The sequence below is a fragment of the Garra rufa genome, chromosome 3, assembly GCF_049309525.1.
Source record: "Garra rufa chromosome 3, GarRuf1.0, whole genome shotgun sequence".
Lineage (NCBI taxonomy): Eukaryota > Metazoa > Chordata > Actinopteri > Cypriniformes > Cyprinidae > Garra > Garra rufa.
The window spans coordinates 50,262,401-50,281,925 of record NC_133363.1 but is presented as its reverse complement, the minus strand read 5'-3'; the positions used below and the strand labels follow the sequence as shown (position 1 = coordinate 50,281,925).

The following is a 19,525-nucleotide window of genomic DNA, read 5'->3' as shown; positions in this document are numbered from 1 at the left end:
CCCAGTCTGAATGATTAGTACAACCCAAAACATGACAATAATTGACCATTTTCAGCAGCAATAATCAGCAAAATATGCAAGTTTCTTTCGTTTGAGTGCCATTGTTTACGTTCAGTGCCTCCAATATGGCCGATTAATGATGCTTTGTGAAAACACTTTATAGTACTCCAAAAGTTTTTCCTAGTCCAACCGATTAGTACAGCCCCAAACATGACAATAATTGACAATTTTTTAGCAGCAATAATCAGCAAAACTTGCGAGTTCCATTCAGTTCTGTATCATATTCTATGTCATTATGTACATGCATTATGTTTCTCATTTTTTAGCAAGTATACTGTGCAGTACACAGTAAGGACTACACAAGTGTTTCATCCTGAACTTATTCTATAAACTTTTTATGTACTATTTTTAAAACTGTAGTTAGAGTACACTATATACAGCAGAGTATTCAGTAAGTAGTAAGGTAGTGTTCCATTCTGAGCATAGCCTAATTCTCTCTCTCTCCCTCCAGTGTTTTTGCCCCTGTCCCTGTCACTGTCTAATTCTCTGTGGGTTTGGGTACCTGTGGTGACTGTGTGTCTGTGTGGGTTTGGCATCCTGGTGTTAGCATATGAGTGTGTGTGAGTCTAAATCTCTGTTGGTTAACGTCTCCAGATACTTTCTGCCTAGTGTGTGTAATGCTTTACAGTTTGGGGGTCCATCTTGTTCTCTGCTCTCTCTGTGACTCAAGCTGCCATTTCTATTTGCATCCTCCCTTTCTCTCTCTCTCCCTCCGTCTGTATCTCCATCTCTCGATGCCTGTCTCCTCACTCTTTTATATGTGACTCAACACCTCCCTCTATGCATATCTATTTCTGGTGCCTATCTCGATCTCTCCATGCAAACATCACCTCACCCTGTTTCCTCATTACCTCCACTCCATATAACACACATACACCCTTGAGTGTCCTGTGCATCAGCCTCTCATCACTGTACGGTTCCACCTCTGTTTGATTCCTCTCCCGTAGTTGATTCATTCCCTCCTGACCTTTGAACTTTGCTCATGACCCTTTAGGAGTGTCCCCTAAATCCAAAGGCAGTGAGTCTGGGAGAGCTGTATGGAGAATACAACCTTTCCACCAATGAGTGGACAGACGGCGTCCTCTCCTCGCTCATGAGGGCGGCCTGTGCAGGTATGTTTTGTTTTTGTGTTTTTTTTTTTTTCTTTATGCGTACCTTGTGTAAGCATTTCAACTTAACTTGAGTTTAAAGGTAGGAAACAAAACACTGTGTATGATTTGGATTCAGCCATTTGGTTGGATCACACTTGTAGTCAAATATATGTGCATATAAAGACAGCAGTCTGCGGTAGATTTCTGCAGCACTGCACTTTAATCGTTGCTCTCGCGCTTCTCTCTTCTTCACATCAATACAACGTCAAATACATTTGCCTCCAGAACTGTCAAAACTTGTTAAAGAAAAACAAGCTCAGGTGTCTCATTAAAGGGAGAGGAAGCTACTCGGTAAGTCTGTTTTGCAGCCGTAGTATTGATTCGTTTTTAGTTTGAAAGAGTATCATTGTAATAATAGACACTTTAATGATATTAATCATAATGCTGAATGATTGCCAGTTTAATTGAAGTTTAAAGAAACCCATTTCTGTTGTGGTTTTACTGAGGGGACTGTGGAGGTATATAAGACTCAAAAAATAGGTGAAACAATATATTCACCTTTTTCTTCAGCACAGAAGTTTTAGCTTATGGGTGAGACTTTCGGTTCATTAGCCGCTATAAGGAAATAACGAGAAGAATAACCATGTGCAGTAAATGGTAAAACTATTTGCACTACAAACCAGTGTTTTCATAGTTAAGATAATAAATAATCTGGTAAGAAACACCATTTTTTTAATATCAAGCAGCAAAACAAACTGTTTTGTACAGCTAAAAATAGTTGGACATGGATGAGACCGCAAGCCAGACCCATACAATTTACAAATGACCGCGTTCACTCTTACGTGAAGAAAAAGGTGGATAGGATGAACACTTGCAGTAATTCTAAATATATATAATTTTGTTTCTCAAAAATGTATCTCTGAGTGACGCATTATAAAACTAAAAGATGCCATTTCATGTTGACTTAAAGCTGGTGCTCATCAAGAAGTTTAGAAATGTGCTGATACCAGCCGCAGATAGCAGGTGCGACGTCAGCTGAAGCACTGACAGAGACAGGAAAGATAATGAGTCAATGAATCCTGATGTGACAGGAAAAAAACAAACAGACAAGAGAAAGAAAGAAAGAAAGAAAACGTTAAAATGGCTTTAGAAAAGTTTGCTGATTTGTTTTCTTTTCGCCATCCCGTCCAGCCTGGTCTCTACCCACAAACCCTCTCTGTCTCAGTGCCAGTCTCTTGAGTATCACAGGAAATCACATAGCTTGTTTTTTCCAGCCTTTCTCTTTGATCACTATACAGCCTGTTTTTTGTCAGTTTTTGTACTCATGTTTTGTGTGCAATCCAATATGAAGTTTGTCAATCTGTCCAAAGTAGACTTTCAAGCCATTCACAAAGAATGCATTGTGTTATTCTTTCTTAATGCCCCCCTATTATGCCATTTTTAAGGTTCCTAATATTGTTTTGGTAGTCTCCTACAATAGGTTAATGTCCAAAAAACGCTTTGGTTTTCTTAAAATATGCATTTAATATCACCTCATTTTCTAGCAATTCCTTAAACGATTCATTTGATTCGGTTTCTCTAAACCCCTCCTTTCTGTGAGCCTACTCTGCTGTGATTGGTCAGATGGCCCAGTCTGTTGTGGCTGGTCTACCACGTACAGCGCATGTCAGAAATGATACGGCATTTCCATAGTTCTGTATTTTGAACGCTCGTAAGAAAATATAAACATCTGTTATTTATCATACTCACAGTACATGTGATTAAACTGGGTACTATGCCATCTTTCAAAAGCAAGCGTTTTGTGTATCCCGCATTGAACTCTCTGAGATTAGAGAAGCAGTCGTCAGTAAAATTACATGTTTGTGGGTGGGTCAAGTTGTTCACAGCTGGCCAGCGCAGAACATAGGCAAGAATTATGCAAATGTGTTAGTGGGATTCAAATTACTAACAACTCATTTAGCTCATCACTCTTTTTTTGGGGGGGGACACAATAACTTTATTTATCATGCACCTTTGGCTTTACAACTTCGTTTTCAAGATTGTTTACACACTGAATGAAAGGCTGTATTCAAAATGGCATAACAGGGGCACTTTAGGACGTTTTCACATTTGTAGTTTGGTTTGTTTGGTTCATTTGGTCCGGACCAAAAAGGAATATGATACATTTGGTCCTGTTCTGCTTAGCGTTCACACTGGCATTTCTGACAGCAAACCTAAAGATACCAAACCCGATTGTTCTGGTTGACGTATATTTCGTGACGGAACTTACCGAACACTCCAAACAAAAGGAAAACATGCGTTTGCTTTAAGTCAAATACACCTAATGCTGTCTGCTGGACGAAGCGTGCTCATTGTTGTGTGTGTATATGATTTTATTTTCATCATCTGCATACTCACAGAGAGCTCATAAAGGCACTTTAGATCCTTGTTGGTCCATGTTTGCCCTCTGCTCATTTTGTTTTGGTATGCACTGCTTGTTCCCTTTGTAAAATCATGTTGCATAGCATCTTGTCGTTACTTCCTGTTTGTGGTTCGTTTAGAAGTATTTGGTTTGTGTTGCGTTCATATTTCATTCGAATCGCACCAGTTTTCAATTGAAAGTGGACCGAGACCTATCTTCTTATCAGGGCTTGGATGGCAGCGTTCACACTTACTCAAATGAACCGCACTAACAGAGCAATCATTTTAATCGAACCAAACATGACAAGCGTGAACACACCTTTAATTACTGGTTTATGTACACTTAAACTTAACAGCTCAAATCCCCTCTCTTTCCATTCTTTTCTCTCTCTTTCTTTCAGTTTTTCGAATTCAGTATAGTTTGATTTATTGGCATGCCAAATAACTACATTTGTATTGACAAAGCATTTGCAGCTCATAGTTGCAGAGAATGACAATTGTGCAAAACAAAGAAAGGCTGACAATGAAATTCTCTTCAAGGAATGTCTCAGTTTCCCTCATTAGGCTTTCTCTCTCTACTGATAATGTTTTTTTAACCTTAAACAGTTTTTAAAAAGCCTACTAAACCAAATCCCCCTTATTGAAGGCAAATTTAGAGGCCTACAGCTTAAAATAGATTGTTAAAACCTCTTAGGCTACGTACGTGTTATTAGGCTAAGTTGAACATGATTTTACAACATTGTACAAATTATTTTTATTACTACAGTGGGTCTCTGATAGTTAAATTTGGAGTGTGTGCGTGTGTGCACTGCATTGTTCTTTTGAAACTGTCTGACAGAGCCAAAAATGTGCCTTTCCCCGGATGCTTGTGTTTCTCTCTGGACTTCTGCAGTCCCTTCCTCCCTCTGTTTCCCTTTTAATGTTTCAATGGGCTTCATTGGCATGACAAGTAATGGTGCGTTTGCCAAAGAGAATGAGTCAGTGAGTATTAAAAAGAAAAAAGTGCAAAATAAAAAGGAGAGAAATATTAATTAAGCAGTAAGGTACAACAGACTGTGAATAAATTGTGAATAATACAGCACAGCCTTGAGTACCTTATTGCTTATATAAAACAATTAGAACATAATTATTCATTACAGAGTAATTTTTTCATTACAAACAACTTCATTAAAGGTATAGTTCACTTCAAAATGAAAAATCTGTCTCTCACACAGTGGCAGATGCCTTTACCCATCATTCTTTCTGTTTGCTGATTATAGGGAAGTTGTTTAGTTGTTAAATTGTGATATTTGTATATACTTTAGCAGTTTTCAGTAAACTCTGTGCATTGAGTTATAGTGAAAAACAGCTCTGACTCAGTTTTGTTTGGTTTGCTATATAAGAACAACCATTTATCTTGTTCTTTGTTTATTTTGCTATGTTTTCAGCTCACTTGCTGGTTTGTTTGCTGAGTATGGACCTAGCCAAGATGATTCCCATTTTTCACAGAGGATAGCTGTACATTTCCCAATGTGTTTAATTTTATCACATTTAATTTGTGTTCTAGCATGGTTTGTCTAATCACAGGATTATTCTGCACTTGAGTCTCAATCCGTAGTGAAAGACTTGATGTTTTCTTTGCTCAACTCTTGAATTTACAGGATTTTATACTGGTGTGTTTAGAGACCACTAAGTTCTAAATAGTCCCAGAATTTAATTGCCTGTTTTGTGTCATCATAGTTAATGGATATCGGCCTAATTATACCCTGCATGCTTTATTTCTGGAGTCGCATGTACTTTTTTTTTTGCAGAATTCTGCAAGGAAGGTCTCAGTTGGGTGTTTTTCCCATTTGGCGAGTTCTTGGTTTGTTAGTGGACCACACACCTCGCTGCCATAAAAAGCAATGGCCTCAATTACTGATTCTAATATTTTCAGCCTAATTTTAATTGAAATCTCAACAGGACATTGCCTTTTTATGATACAGTGGGCCCTGTGAGCCATTCCTCTCAATTCTTTCACCACAGGCTTGATGTTGCCTGTGGACCTGAGTTTCAAGCCTAATTGTACTTTGATGAATGTGTGATATAATTGGATATGAATATGTTTTTCATGCACGTACATATAGATCTTAAAGGCCAATATTCACGTTTTTAATTTTAGGTTTACTGCCAGGGTAAATGATCCAGGTCTGTCAGTATTGTTCTAGACCAAGGGTCACCAAACTTGATCCTGGAGGGCCGGTGTCCTGCAGAGTTTAGCTCCAACTTGCCTCAACACAGCTGCCTGGAAGTTTCAAGTATACCTATTAAGACCTTGATTAGCTGGTTCAGGTGTGTTTGATTAGGGTTGGAGCTAAATCCTGTAGGGACACCGGCCCTCCAGGACCGAGTGTGGTGACCCCTGTTCTAGACAGTCCAACTTTTGCTGTGATCTTGAATCAGAACTAGGTCTGAGTCCTGAGCCATACTGAGTGATACGAGAAACTATAGATCAGGGGTCCCAAACTTTTTTCTGAGAGGGCCACATAATTTTCTTTGCTCTAATGGGTGGCCAGTCGGTTTATAAAAGAAAATACCATGGGCTGGACTGACTACTAGTAGTAGTAGTAGTATTATGATTTTACCTGTATTTATTCTACATTTTAATGCTAGAATAGATTATTTTGTTATGCACCACACAGACAACTGATCATTTCTTTTCAAAAGATATACAGGTGCATCTCAATAAATTAGAATGTCATGAAAAAGTTAATTTATTTCAGTAATTCAACTCAAATTGTGAAACTTGTGTATTAAATAAATTTAATTCACACATACTGAAGTAGTTTAAGTCTTTGGTTCTTTTAATTGTGATGATTTGGCTCACATTTAACAAAAACCCACCAATTCACTATCTCAACAAATTAGAATATGGTGACATGCCAATCAGCCAATCAACTCAAAACACCTGCAAAGGTTTCCTGAGCCTTCAAAATGGTGTCTCAGTTTGGTTCACTAGGCTACACAAGCATGGGGAAGACTGCTGATCCGACAGTTGTCCAGAAGACAAGCATTGACACCCTTCACAAGGAGGGTAAGCCACAAACATTCATTGCCAAAGAAGCTGACTGTTCACAGAGTGCTGTATCCAAGCATGTTAACAGAAAGTTGAGTGGAAGGAAAAAGTGTGGAAGAAAAGATGCGCAACCAACCAAGAGAACCGTAGCCTTGAGAGGCTTGTCAAGCAAAATCGATTCAAGAATCCACTGTGTTTTTTTTAATCACACGTCAAACTCTGCCTTCAGCATTTGCAGTGCTTCCACAGACTTTTCAACTGGGAATGGTGCCACTGGTTTCTCAGCTGAAAAACTTTGGGTAACTGGGAGATGAGTGAAGTCTTGCTTTCGCACAATTTGTCCCGCAAGCAGTGCTAGTTTCACCTAAAATGCTATTGAGTCATTTTGTCATCACTTTGAATTTTCTAGCTGCCTCGCGCATCACATGTTCAATTGCAATGACACATGTTGAATGTACCATTCTGTTGGTGAATTTAACAAATAATTAGGATATGTTAATAACTAAGGGAAATTTTAGTTTGAAAGCCAACCTTTATAATCAAATACCGATATGATATAAGTAAAACATTTAAATTTTTCATTTTTAAAATATGTCTCTGGCATTGTTCAAAGGGCCGATACAAATGTGGGGGCCTTAGTTTGGGGACCCCTGCTATAGATGCTGTATATAGCTGTAATGTAATATTTTTATTTAGTTAATGATTGAACAATAGTTTTGTTTTTGATCATGCTCAGGTGTTCAAATCTTATACCCAGTGTAGTCTATTTTGCATTAATGACCTGCCGATTGTTCATTAACCTTCTTGTTAAACAGTTCCTTATAGGACAAATAAATTAATGGACATGGAAAATAGATTTGAGTTGAAATATTGAGTCTGAGTTGAAGAGGTCAGAAAGTTATATGCGAGATGCAGCTATGTCTGAAATTGGTTGTGCCAATAGACAATACAGTTTAGCGGCCATTACACAAAAATATTTAACTTCAGAGTGCAACGATCGATCAGTCAGGATCAAATACTCGAGACAGTTATGCAATAATGTCATTAATTTTGATGCCAAACAGCAGATGGAATGGAAGGCTTTTATAAAGTTAAGGCAAAAACCTTGCAATTTTGGTTTGATATTTATTTCAATGAATGTTAGAAATATAATCAGATGTGCTGTAATTTTGGTATTAAAAAGTCAATTTTACTTCTACCCAGGAGATTGTGTGCTTTTTGAGGAATTCTAAGAGTCTGGTATTGATTACTACAAAACAGCCTTCCCTAGTTACCTCCCACACAAATGCTTTAGTCATTATTACGGATAAATTCATTCCTCCTTCAAGAGCCATATTGAATAGCTTTTGGAGAGCAGACTGGAATTAGTACATTTAGCTCTAGTGCATTTGCTTTTTAATGCGGCCGTTTTGTCTTGAAGCTCTCGCGCGGTAATGCAGAGATCTAATGGATTCTGATCTCAATAGCTGATTCGAACACCTCAGGCTGTTTGTTTATTTAATTTTGCTTAGAACACTCTTTTTCTCCTGCTTCCCCTGCAATTAAATTTTCCTTTAGTTTGTGCCTAACTTCTTCCCCATACTTTTAACCTAATTTGCAGAGCCGTTTTGTCTGTAGCCCTCATAATGTATACACTAAACTCTTTCCATCAAACAGACAGGAGTTTCCTATCAGTCCTGAACTCTGCGGCTGTATTGACCAAGAACACGACTCCAAATGGAGCATCGCCATTCTTTTGCCAATTGTCAGCCCAACCAAAAAGAATTGTTCTTTTTGCAGCCCAGAGCCATTTTTAGGGGCTTTTTTACTTTCTTTCTTCTATTCCAGGGACTAGTATACAATAGGCGTCTTAAAGGGATGGTTCACCCAAAAATAAAAACTTAATTACTCACGTGTCACTCTAAACCCGTAAGACTTTCGCTCATCTTCGGAACACAAATTAAGATAATTTTTTGAAATCCGAGAGCTTTCTGACACTAGATAGCAATACAAGTACCATGTTCAAAGCCCAGTATTAAGGTTTTAAGGACATCATTAAAATATCTATTTAACATCAGTGGCTTAAGTGTAATTTTATAAAAGGAGAAGTTCACTTCCAGAACAAAAATTTAGGATAATGTACTTACTCCCCTGTCATTCAAGATGTTCATGTCTTTCTTTCTTCAGTCGAAAAGAAATTATGTTTTTTGAGGAAAACATTGAGGATTTTTCTCTATATGGACTTCTATGGCGCCCCGAGTTTGAATTTCCAAAATGCAGTTTAAATGCGGCAAAGATGATTAAACATTCTTTACAAAAAGGTAAAACAGCGATGTAGGGCGATTTTGAAGTTGAGGTAGAAAATGAGACCCTAACTGTTTTGAAAAGGTTAAAAAGTATATAAGTTGTAATAAAAAAAAGGTAAAAAAGACAATCGTTTTGCTAGATAAGACTGTTCTTTTTTTGGCTGGGATTGTTTACAACCACATTTGGGATCGTTTGAAGCCGCATTTAAACTGCATTTTGGAAGTTTAAACTCTGGGCACTATAGAAGTCCACTAGAAAAATCGCGAAATGTTTTCCTCAAAAAACAATTTCTTCACGGCTGAAGAAAGAAAGACATGAAAATCTTGGATGACAAGGGGGTGAGTACATTATCTGTAAATCTTTGTTCTGGAAGTGAACTTCTCTTTGAAGCTATATAAGAATACTTTTTGTGCACAAAGAAAACAATAATAATGACTTTATTTAACTATTTCTTTTCCTCTGTGTCAGTCTTTGACGCCTGTCCACAGTAAAAAGAACATGAGTGAGTAAATGATGAAAGAATTTTAATATATGGTGGACTTGTCCCTTTAAAAGGATAGTTCACCCAAAAATGAAAATTCTGCCATCAGATTTTGTCATAACTTACATACATTTCTTATTTATATGGAAGTTATGGGTTTAAAATGACATGTAGGTGAGTAAATGACATTATTTTAATTTTTAGGTAAACTGTCCTTTTAAGCTAACTATCCTTTTCTAATACGGTTTGCAGTGGCTCAATACAGCTTGTATCTGCTGCCTGAGTCCTCTTCTCCATGTTCAGAGAGGGAAGATGGCCCAGAGGAGATGTGACACTTCCTGTAGCTGTGTGTGACAGGTCTGGTGTTATTCGCTTACCCAGGCAGCCAGCAGGCCTGCTGCTTCCAGACAGGGCGCGTTTGTATGTGTGTGTATAAGACAGATGGGCTGTGCACCGTGTTTGTGTTTTATTGTTTTGAGTTCAGTAAATGAGACACACATGGGCTGATAAAGGGACAGGAAAAGATAAATGATCAATTAGAGGCTTCACCACAATTGCCTGCAAGTCTCTCCGGTGTCTGTGAAACCAAAGTAGGGAAATGAGACTGACAGAGAGAAGAAGAGAAAGGCAAAATGAAAAATAGAGAGACAAAGAGATCCAGGGTGTATTAGGAAATTCACATTTATTCTCTATGTGTGTGAGTGTGTTTGTGTGTGTGTGAAGCACTAACACTTCCTCTCTGTGTGGCCGAACTCAGATGAGAAGCCTGATGAGAAGTGGATTGTGTTTGACGGACCAGTGGACACGCTGTGGATCGAGAGCATGAACTCTGTAATGGATGACAACAAAGTCCTCACACTCATCAACGGAGAGAGAATCTCCATGCCCGAACAGGTACCGGTGCCAGACGATACTCTGCACAAGCTGAAACCTCTAATGCCGCCCACCCAGGGTTATTTCACTTCTGATTCCAGACCTGATACACTGTGCACTTCACTTCACTAACCCATCAGGGTACTACATAGAAGTGTTTATCATTTCCTTTACTTAATGCCCTTTTTCATTAGTCGTTGGAGGAATCTTGTGAAGAAATACCTAAGGCATGTTAAAAAAAAATAAAAACCACTGTACAAAAGATTTTGTTTTTTTAATAAAATAATACTTTTTTCAGCCAGGACGTGGGATTGATCAAAAATAACAAAGTAATTTCTATTTCAAATATACTGAATATTTTGTAATCAAATATTTCACATATTTCTATTTTAATATTACAAAAATCAGTATATTAGAATGATTTCTGAGGGATCATATCACACTGGAGACTGGAGTAATGGAATAAATTTCATTTTAAAATATAATACAATAGATTTTAATTTATTTTATAGTAATATTTTACAATATTAAAATTAAAAATTTGATTTTTTGCAAACTAGTCCTAGGTTTTTTTTGTCCGATTGGAACCAAACCAGTGCAGAAAGATTCTCTGCATAGCGAATATCACAAATTATCAAAAAAGTCCATCGAAAAAGGTTGAAAAAGTTTGAAAGGGGCAGGGCCACTTTTAGTAAAATGCCTATAACTCCTGAACGGAATAAGAAATCTTCGCCAAACTCAGGACACTTATGTAAGAGCTCAATCTAAGGTTGCCGGACAAAAATGGCAGCACTTAAAAGGAAAAAAAAAAAAACATAAAAATGGCTATAACGACGCAACTATTTGTCCTATCAACGTGAAAATCACTGTGCACGGTCTTGGTCTAAAGTGCCACAAGTGTCTATCAGGATATTTGCGTATCTCAGAAAACCATAGGCGCCATTGGCCGATGAAGTTTGAGCACCTATTAGACATGGTTAATAGAAGCCGTTCGGAACGAAACTCGGTGGGCCTGTATGACTTGTGGCCCCAAAGGTCTGTGAGAAATTTTAAATAAATCAGCCACTAGTGCGCACTTTTCAAGGGCATAAACAATTGTGCATTGTGTGTTTTTTTGCACATACATGCAAGATTCGTATAATATGATAGAACTCCTCATTCTGGACAACTTTGCCTGTAGAACCACTGCTGTCAATCAAATTGTTTGTTAAATTATTGAGAAGATGTAAAAAAAAATACTTTTGCGAACTTGTTCTAGGTTTTTTGCTTAATCTGGAAAAAAAAAACACTGCAGTACAATTCTCTGGACTGAAGTCAATAATCAATAAAAATTGAAATTTACCCTTTGGGAAGCTATAACGGGGTCATTTAGAAAAGGGGCCTGTCCAAATTGACCCAAAATCCTATAAAGCCTAAAGGAAAACTCAAAACTTCACGAAACCTAGAGAACACATGCGACAGCTGATTCTAAACAAGCATGCAAAGTTTTAAGGAGATCGGTCGACAGCTGGTGCTATAACGGTCATAAACATTACAAAACATAATATTTATTTGGTGAATTACCTGTATTTGCAAAAAAGGCTTGCTATGTAATGTCTTTTTCCATATGTGCTTAAATTCCTTAAAGCGTTTGAACCCCGGTAATCGCTGCTTGCAGCTATATTTATTATTATTATTAGAGTCTAGGTGGGAAAATCTTAATTGTCTTAGAAAAAACTTCATGATTCATAAAATTTGAATGGCCCTAAAATAGATTTAATTTCATATATGCAAAATAACATTTCTTATTTATTTCTTTAGTTAGGTTTTGACAGGTTTCTTTTGACAGGGTTTGTGAGATTCATTTTTCAGCTAAGTGACAGTTCTGTGCTTATTTGTTTGGGTTTAACCATTAATGAGAGAGTGTGTTGCAGGTCTCATTATTGTTTGAAGTGGAGGATCTAGCTGTGGCGTCTCCTGCTACCGTGTCTCGCTGTGGAATGGTTTACAGTGACTACTCTGATTTGACCTGGAAGCCTTACGTTCAGTCCTGGATGGAAAAACGGCAGAAGGTTTGGGATGCAATGTTAAGCATTGTGTTATACATTTGGCAAAATGCTTCATGTCTTTCCTTTTCACTCACAGATTGAAATGGCTCATCTCAAGCAGCTGTTTGACCGCTACATAGACAAGACCCTCACTTTTAAGAAGACTCACTGTAAGGAGCTGGTGCCCATCACTGAACTGAATGGAGTGGCATCGCTCTGTAGGCTCTACGACTCACTGGCCACTCCAGAGAACGGGGTCAGAACACTTTCACTTCATTGATGTGTATAGCCAATATTGCAACTGTAGATGGACCATATGACGGACCTTCATTTATGGAACATAAAATGTTCTTTTTCTAAATATATAATTAAACAAACTAGGTTTTCAATGTCTGAAATGACAAAAAACACCATAAAAGTTTATTAAAAGTGGTTCACACATTCATACATGTGCTATATTCCAAGTCTTCTGAATCCATATATTGTGAGGAACAGACTTATGGTACTTTTATGGTGCTTTTGTTTCCTTTTCGAAGCTTCACATTTCCAGTTGTTATTACATGGAAACCATATTTAGATAAAGCATGCTTTTGTTTATATCTGGGGTGTGCAGCCACAGTTAAACCTGAAGAACAGTTTAAAGCCTTACTCGTTCCACTGATTGTTTTGTTTTCTGATCTTCCAACTCTTAAGTCTTGTGTCAGTTTTGGCCTAATCAAAGCATTAAACATAATGCAGTATATAGCTTTACTATTTAATATTTAGCTTTAATATACAGTGGTGGCCAAAATTATAAGAACATTAGTATTTTTATCAGCTAAAAATGGTTTTAAATCAGGTATTTCTATCGTTTTCTGTAGTGTGTCAGTAGGAAATATCAGTTTACATTTCCAAACATTCATTTTGCCATTCATTGCAATAATCCAGTGAGATTTTTGTTTGCACAAGGAGTCTGACAACAGCCAGTGCTCCACACAGAGAACTGATCTCATTATCATTCAGTCTGTCTGGAATGGCATAAAGAAACAGAACAAACTGAGACAGACTAAACGTCTCCAAGATGCTTTAAAAGCATTTAAGCATTTAAAAGGATAGTCACACAAAATGTTGATTTAATTTATTTAATAAAAGTTAATTGATAAAGAAGATCTATTAATGATTATTTTTGACAGCATCCTTATTTTACAAGTGCCTAAAACTTTGGCTGTTGTCAGACTCCTTGTGCAAACAAAAATCTCACTGGATTATTACAATTAATGGTAAAATTAATATTTGGAAATGTAAACTGATTTTTCCTACTGACACACTACAGCAAAAGGTAGAAATAGCTGATGTAAAACCAGTGAAAATATTAGTGTTCTAATAACTTTGGCCACCACTGTAGCTAATTTACAGAAAATTAATACTGTAATTCTCTCTGGATGTTCAGGTGAACCCAGCAGACTCTGAAAACTTTGGCCGTATGGTGGAGCTCTGGTTCATCTTCAGTCTCATATGGTCTGTGTGTGCCTCCGTAGATGAGGATGGACGCAAGAAAATTGACAACTTCCTGCGGGAAATAGAGGGAACTTTCCCTAACAAGGTATACAGTGGCCCAAGGTGTATAGACACTTAAAGATGAAGTATGTCATTTCTGTGCCATTGATGTCACCAAATAGAATTGCAAAATAATGACTTTATCCAATTCATTCAGGCTTCCACTGGTATATTTATTTAATCATATATTTATAATAATGAAATTGTTCTTGTTTTATCTTTAAATACATGTAAAGTGATTACATCTAGTATTCAAATATTTTTGGGGTAGTCTACATACAGTGCGAAATAGATAACATGTATGTGTAATTAATGTAAATGTATGCACACACATGCTCAGGCATGCTAATGTTACATGAAAAGTACTGATGCTCTGCATCTAGAACAAACGTTTAAGCCTTTTCGCCTACAGAAACAAATATATTACTGGAAAAATAATCACCTTGTATTAAACCTCAGGACACTATCTATGAATACTACGTGGACACCAAGAACAAAACGTGGGCGTCATTTGAGGACAAGCTGCCCAAAGGCTGGCGCTACGCCTCCAAGTGAGATGTGTGTGTGTGTGTGTGTGTGTGTGTGTGTGTGTGTGTACGTGTCTGTGTGCCCCCATCATCCCCCTATTCGGGGGTTTCTGCCAGCCGCCTGCAGGCTCAGTCAAAGGCCTCTCGCCTGGCTCCCTCCCAGACTTCTGAATTCCCCGTCTATTCATATTTCTCATCTTTTTCATCCTTCTTCGTCTCTCTTTTCTTTCCCCTGCTCTCATTTGTCATGTCAGTCCAACTCTTTCCCCTTCATTGTCCTTTGTCCTCTTGGCTCTCTTTGCTCCCTCTTTGTCGGCTGTCCATTTTTCCATCCTGGGGTTCTTTTTTTTTTTTTCTTTTCTTACCTGACTCTTTTTTTTATCCCTCTGTTCATTTGAAATGTCTCGCTACATCTTTCAATTTTCAGTCTTTCAATCAGGACTTTTCACCTCCTCTTCCTCCTCTGTATTCTCATTCATTCTGCTCTCTCAACTCTATTTCCTCCCACCCATTTTTGCTCTTTCTTTCTTTCTTTCTCTCTCCTTCGCTCTGTATTCTACTTTTTCTCTTCATTTTTTCCCTCTTTTTTGAAACATGTCTCATATTTAGCCGTCCCACTTTTCAACTTTCTTTCTGGCATCTTTTTAATTATCATCTGTCTCTCTGCAGCGCTCCGTTCTATAAGATCATGGTCCCCACAGTGGACACGGTGCGCTATCATTACCTGGTCAAGGCTCTAGTGTCCGCTCAGTACCCTGTGCTTCTGACGGGTCCAGTGGGGACAGGAAAGACGTCGGTGGCCCAGAGTGTCCTGCAGAGCCTGGATTCAGTCACATGGGCCATGCTTACCATCAACATGTCTGCACAGGTGAGAATCGCTTTTTAGTAGCAGTAAGGTAAACTTTGATCTCAACAGCAGCAGTAAATTATTTTTGTCTCTTTTTAAATCCCACTGTGATAAAAAAAATCTATGACATTACTGGTAAAATACCTGCAGCTGTAGTTGCCAGAACTTTACTGTAAAAAATAATATGGTAAAATACAAACAGCTTTTCCACAAACTGGAGAGATAAAAATATAATATATAGAGGGTGCACAATGTAATTCACAGAAATAGTAAACACCATCATCGTAATACATATGATACTGAATTAATGCAATAAACATTGATTTACCAACAATAGATGTAAGATAAAACCTTAATGTACACAACTGATGAGAAAAAACTAAGAACAAACGATGTAAAGTGCCAGGCAGGGAATTCTGGAGGTTTATCACTGTACACTGACAAAAAAACTGTAAAAAAAATATCTTCATGGAACATGATCTTTACTTAATATCCTAATGATTTTTTGCCATAAAATTGATCATTTTGACCCATACAATGCATTTTGGCTATTGCTACAAATATACCCATGCAACTTAAGGCTGGTTTTGTGGACCAGGGTCATATATAAGTAAAAAAAATTTAGTGCACTAAAAGATTGACAGAAGAAATGTTAAAAAGGGCCATTCATGAGCCATCACCAGGTATCTCCAGGGGGACTGTTTCTGTAATAAGTGAGCTGTAATTTGGCTTGAATAAAAGAATGAGTAATAATGAATGAATAATAGGTCATTTAAGTTTTGTTAAGAATATTTCCTAGCATAAAAGACTGACATATTAAAATAGTTATGAGTTCTGGTGCTTAGAATAAAAATATCTCCTGAGAACAAAAATTCAGTGTGTTACTGCTTTCAAAAGTTTGAGGTTGGTAAGATATGTCTTTTTTAACCTTATGTATGCTCATCAGGCGTATATTCCTTTGACCAACAATATTGTAGAAACAATAATATTGTGAGATAACTGTGTTCTGTTTTAATATATTCTAGTCTGTAATTGATTCCTGTGATGACAAAGCTGAATTTTCAGCAGCCATTACTCCAGTATTCAGTGTCACATGATCCTTCAGAAATCATTATAATAGGTTGATTTGGTGTTCAGTAAACATTTTTTATTATTAATTATCAATACTGAAAACAGTTTTTGTGATCCTTTTTTAGAATTATTTGAATAATTACTTTTTACTGATTAATTGAATGCATCCTTGATGAATAAAGTATTCATTTCTTTCAAAGCATTAGTCACCTCCAGGATGCTCAGAGCACTCTTTCTTTCTCTGTGTGTGTGTGTGGTTAATCAGTGTGTGCAGTGATATTTTAGTAGTCCACTCTCACATCTGTAATGAGCTGAGTCATTGCTCAGATGGCCCAACCTGACGAGCAAATATTAGAACACATGGTGAGAGCACCACCATCATCATCAATCTCCAACTATCATCATCATCATCATTTGTTATTATAATAAAGAGTTTTCCACTAATGTTCAAATCTGCAGTCACGCTCGCTGAATATTTTAGCGTCTTTGGGTTTACTTGCTAACGTTCTTGTCTTCATAACATTATTTTTCTATCTTTGTCACAGACTAGCTCTAATAACGTGCAGGAGATCATCGAGTCTCGGGTGGAAAAGAGGATTAAAGGTGTATATGTTCCAGTGGGAGGGAAAAAGATGGTCATATTGCTGGATGATCTCAACATGCCCGCCATAGACGACTTTGGCTCCCAGCCACCTCTAGAGCTGCTCCGCCTCTGGATCGACTATGGCTTCTGGTACGACCGCCAGAAGCAGATCCTAAAGTGTATCAAAGTAAGACTGTGTTTGCATTTCATAATTCATATAAGCATATATTTTAGATGTGCATGTGAATACATCTTTTCTCTTACTTTGTCATGATCTAAAAGGACATTTTCCTGCTGGCTGCTATGGGGCCCCCTGGTGGAGGGAGGACTCAGATATCAGGACGCCTGCAGAGTCGCTTTAATCTTATCAACATGACATTTCCTACAGTGAGTAGATATTGACTTTAAAGGGATAGTTCACCCAAAAATGAAAATTTGATGTTTATCTGCTTACCCCCAGGGCATCCAAGATGTAGGTGACTTTGTTTCCTCAGCAGAACACAAACGAAGATTTTTAACAAAAAACAGTGCAAAAACCAAATAACAGAGGTGGATGGGCACCAAACCTTTAAAAGTAAACAAAAACATGCACAGACAAATCCAAATTACACCCTGCGGCTCGTGACGATACACTGATGTCCTAAGACATGAAACGATCGGTTTTTGTGAGAAACTGAACAGTATTTATATAATTTTTTACCTTTGATACACAGCCACGTCCAACTGTCCTGAGCACGAGCTTTGCATCCGGCTCGTGACATGTGTACGCGCTCTGACGTAGTATACGCAAACGCCGTTAGGGGAAAACGGTTAAAAGTCCCGGATGAGTTTGCGTAAGCAAATGTAATCTTTTAGCTTTAAATCAGTTTGAACAATCAGGATAAGCGCAAGTAATTACCATTTTGAATAGCCGCTATACCCACAGTCTGTGTGCACTGTGTAAACAATGAGTGTCGTATACACGCGACAGATAGCTTCCGGCGTTTGCGTATACTACGCCAGAGCGCGTTCACGTGTAACGAGCCGAAAGCTAAACTCGTGCTCAGGAGAGATGGACGTGGCTGTGTATCAGAGGTAAAAAATTATATAAATACTCTTCGATTTCTCACAAAAAACGATCGTTTCATGTCTTAGGACATCAGTGTATCGTCACGAGCCGCAGGGTGTAATTTGGATTTTTCTGTGTATGTTTTTCTTTTCTCTAAAGATTTGGTAACCATTGACTGCCATTATTTGACTGACAGTCTGCACCGGTTTTTGTTAAAAATCTTCGTTTGTGTTCTGCTGAGGAAACAAAGTCACCGACATCTTGGATGCCCTGGGGGTAAGCAAATAAACATCAAATTATCATTTTTGGGTGAACTATCCCTTTAAACTAGGTGTAAATTGATGGAATTGTGATGGAAATATGACTGCAACGCTTTATCATTGGTGCACAGCATGTAACAGCTTTATAGTGCAAAGGCGGCTGTTGACAAAGAACTAAAAAAGAAAAAAAACAGCATTTATTCAAAATATAAATAGTTTCTAACAATGTAAACCTATGCTATCAGTTTTTATTAATTTAACACATCATTGGTGATCTTTTTAAACCTTTTATTGATCAAAGAATCCTAAAAAAAGTATCACAGGGTCCAAAAGAATATTAAGCAGCACAACTGTTTCCAGCAGGATCATGTGACACTGAAGACTGGAGTAATGATTCTGAAAATTCAACTTTAATTACAGATATAAATTAAATTTTAATGTATATTATTATGGGAAAACATTGTTTTACATCGTAATAATATATCACAATATTAAAAAAAAATTTCTGTGTTTTTGAACAGCCTTGATGAGCATAAGAAACTTCTTTAAAAAACATAAAAAATCTTACTGATTCCAAAATTTTGAGCAGTGGTGTATATAATACATGAAAGAGATACTGTTATATTTGAAGCAGTATGTTCACCCGAAAATGAAATATCTGTCATCATTTACTCACCCGTATGTTCGGTCTGTCTTCTGTGGAAAACAAAAGGGATGAGATGCATGAGGGATGAGAGGATGATGATTGTGACTGTCAAGCTCCAAAAAGCACATAAAAGCACTGCATCATAAAAGCACCATAAAAGTGGTCCAAATATCTTGTGCTATATTCCCAACCTTATGAAGTCGTATGATAGCTGTGTGCAAAGAGCAGACTAAAATTTGAGTCATTCACTGAAAATCTCGCCCACTACCCATTTGAACCTAATGCAGTGTTATATACAATAATGTCTAAACCTTTTAAGTGAAGTGCTCTCTTTTCTCAGATAATGGTTTAATCTAAATGTATTTTACATTGCTCTGTTTCTGTGCACCAAACTCGCCAATCAGCTTTCCTCTTTTGTCTTATCTGCTCTATTTATCTTCTGTTTTATCCGCCCTCTCCTCTTCTATTCTCTCCAGGAGTCTCAAATAAAGCGCATCTATGGCACTATGATCAGTCAGAAGCTGCAGGAGTTTGAGGAGGAGGTGAAGCCCATTGGGGGGGTACTGACTCAGGCCACCCTGGAGCTCTACCACGCCATCACCGCCCGCTTTTTACCCACTCCTGCAAAAATACATTATCTCTTCAACCTCAGAGACATCTCCAAGGTACTTAACATCATGCATCATGTGTGATTGTCTCTCATCTGGAAAAGGAGCAGATTGTGGTTTAGGTACACCCAGTGTGAGCATAATATC

At 37.6% G+C, this 19,525-nt stretch overlaps 2 protein-coding genes across 2 annotated transcripts in view; both read left to right on the top strand.

The window, feature by feature from the left end:
- The window catches only part of LOC141332155 (dynein axonemal heavy chain 2-like), a 326,684-nt gene that overhangs the window by 234,662 nt on the left and 72,497 nt on the right, over positions 1-19,525 (top strand). The window lies entirely within an intron of this gene.
- LOC141332466 (dynein axonemal heavy chain 2-like) overlaps positions 1-19,525 on the top strand; it is an 86,497-nt gene that overhangs the window by 54,887 nt on the left and 12,085 nt on the right. The window contains exons 21-30 of the mRNA XM_073837601.1: positions 1,055-1,172; positions 10,110-10,246; positions 12,139-12,275; positions 12,334-12,508; positions 13,682-13,834; positions 14,248-14,339; positions 14,985-15,183; positions 16,779-17,003; positions 17,099-17,203; positions 19,247-19,435. Coding sequence (XP_073693702.1) covers positions 1,055-1,172; positions 10,110-10,246; positions 12,139-12,275; positions 12,334-12,508; positions 13,682-13,834; positions 14,248-14,339; positions 14,985-15,183; positions 16,779-17,003; positions 17,099-17,203; positions 19,247-19,435 — 1,530 coding nt within the window. The remainder of the gene's footprint in view (positions 1-1,054; positions 1,173-10,109; positions 10,247-12,138; positions 12,276-12,333; positions 12,509-13,681; positions 13,835-14,247; positions 14,340-14,984; positions 15,184-16,778; positions 17,004-17,098; positions 17,204-19,246; positions 19,436-19,525) is intronic.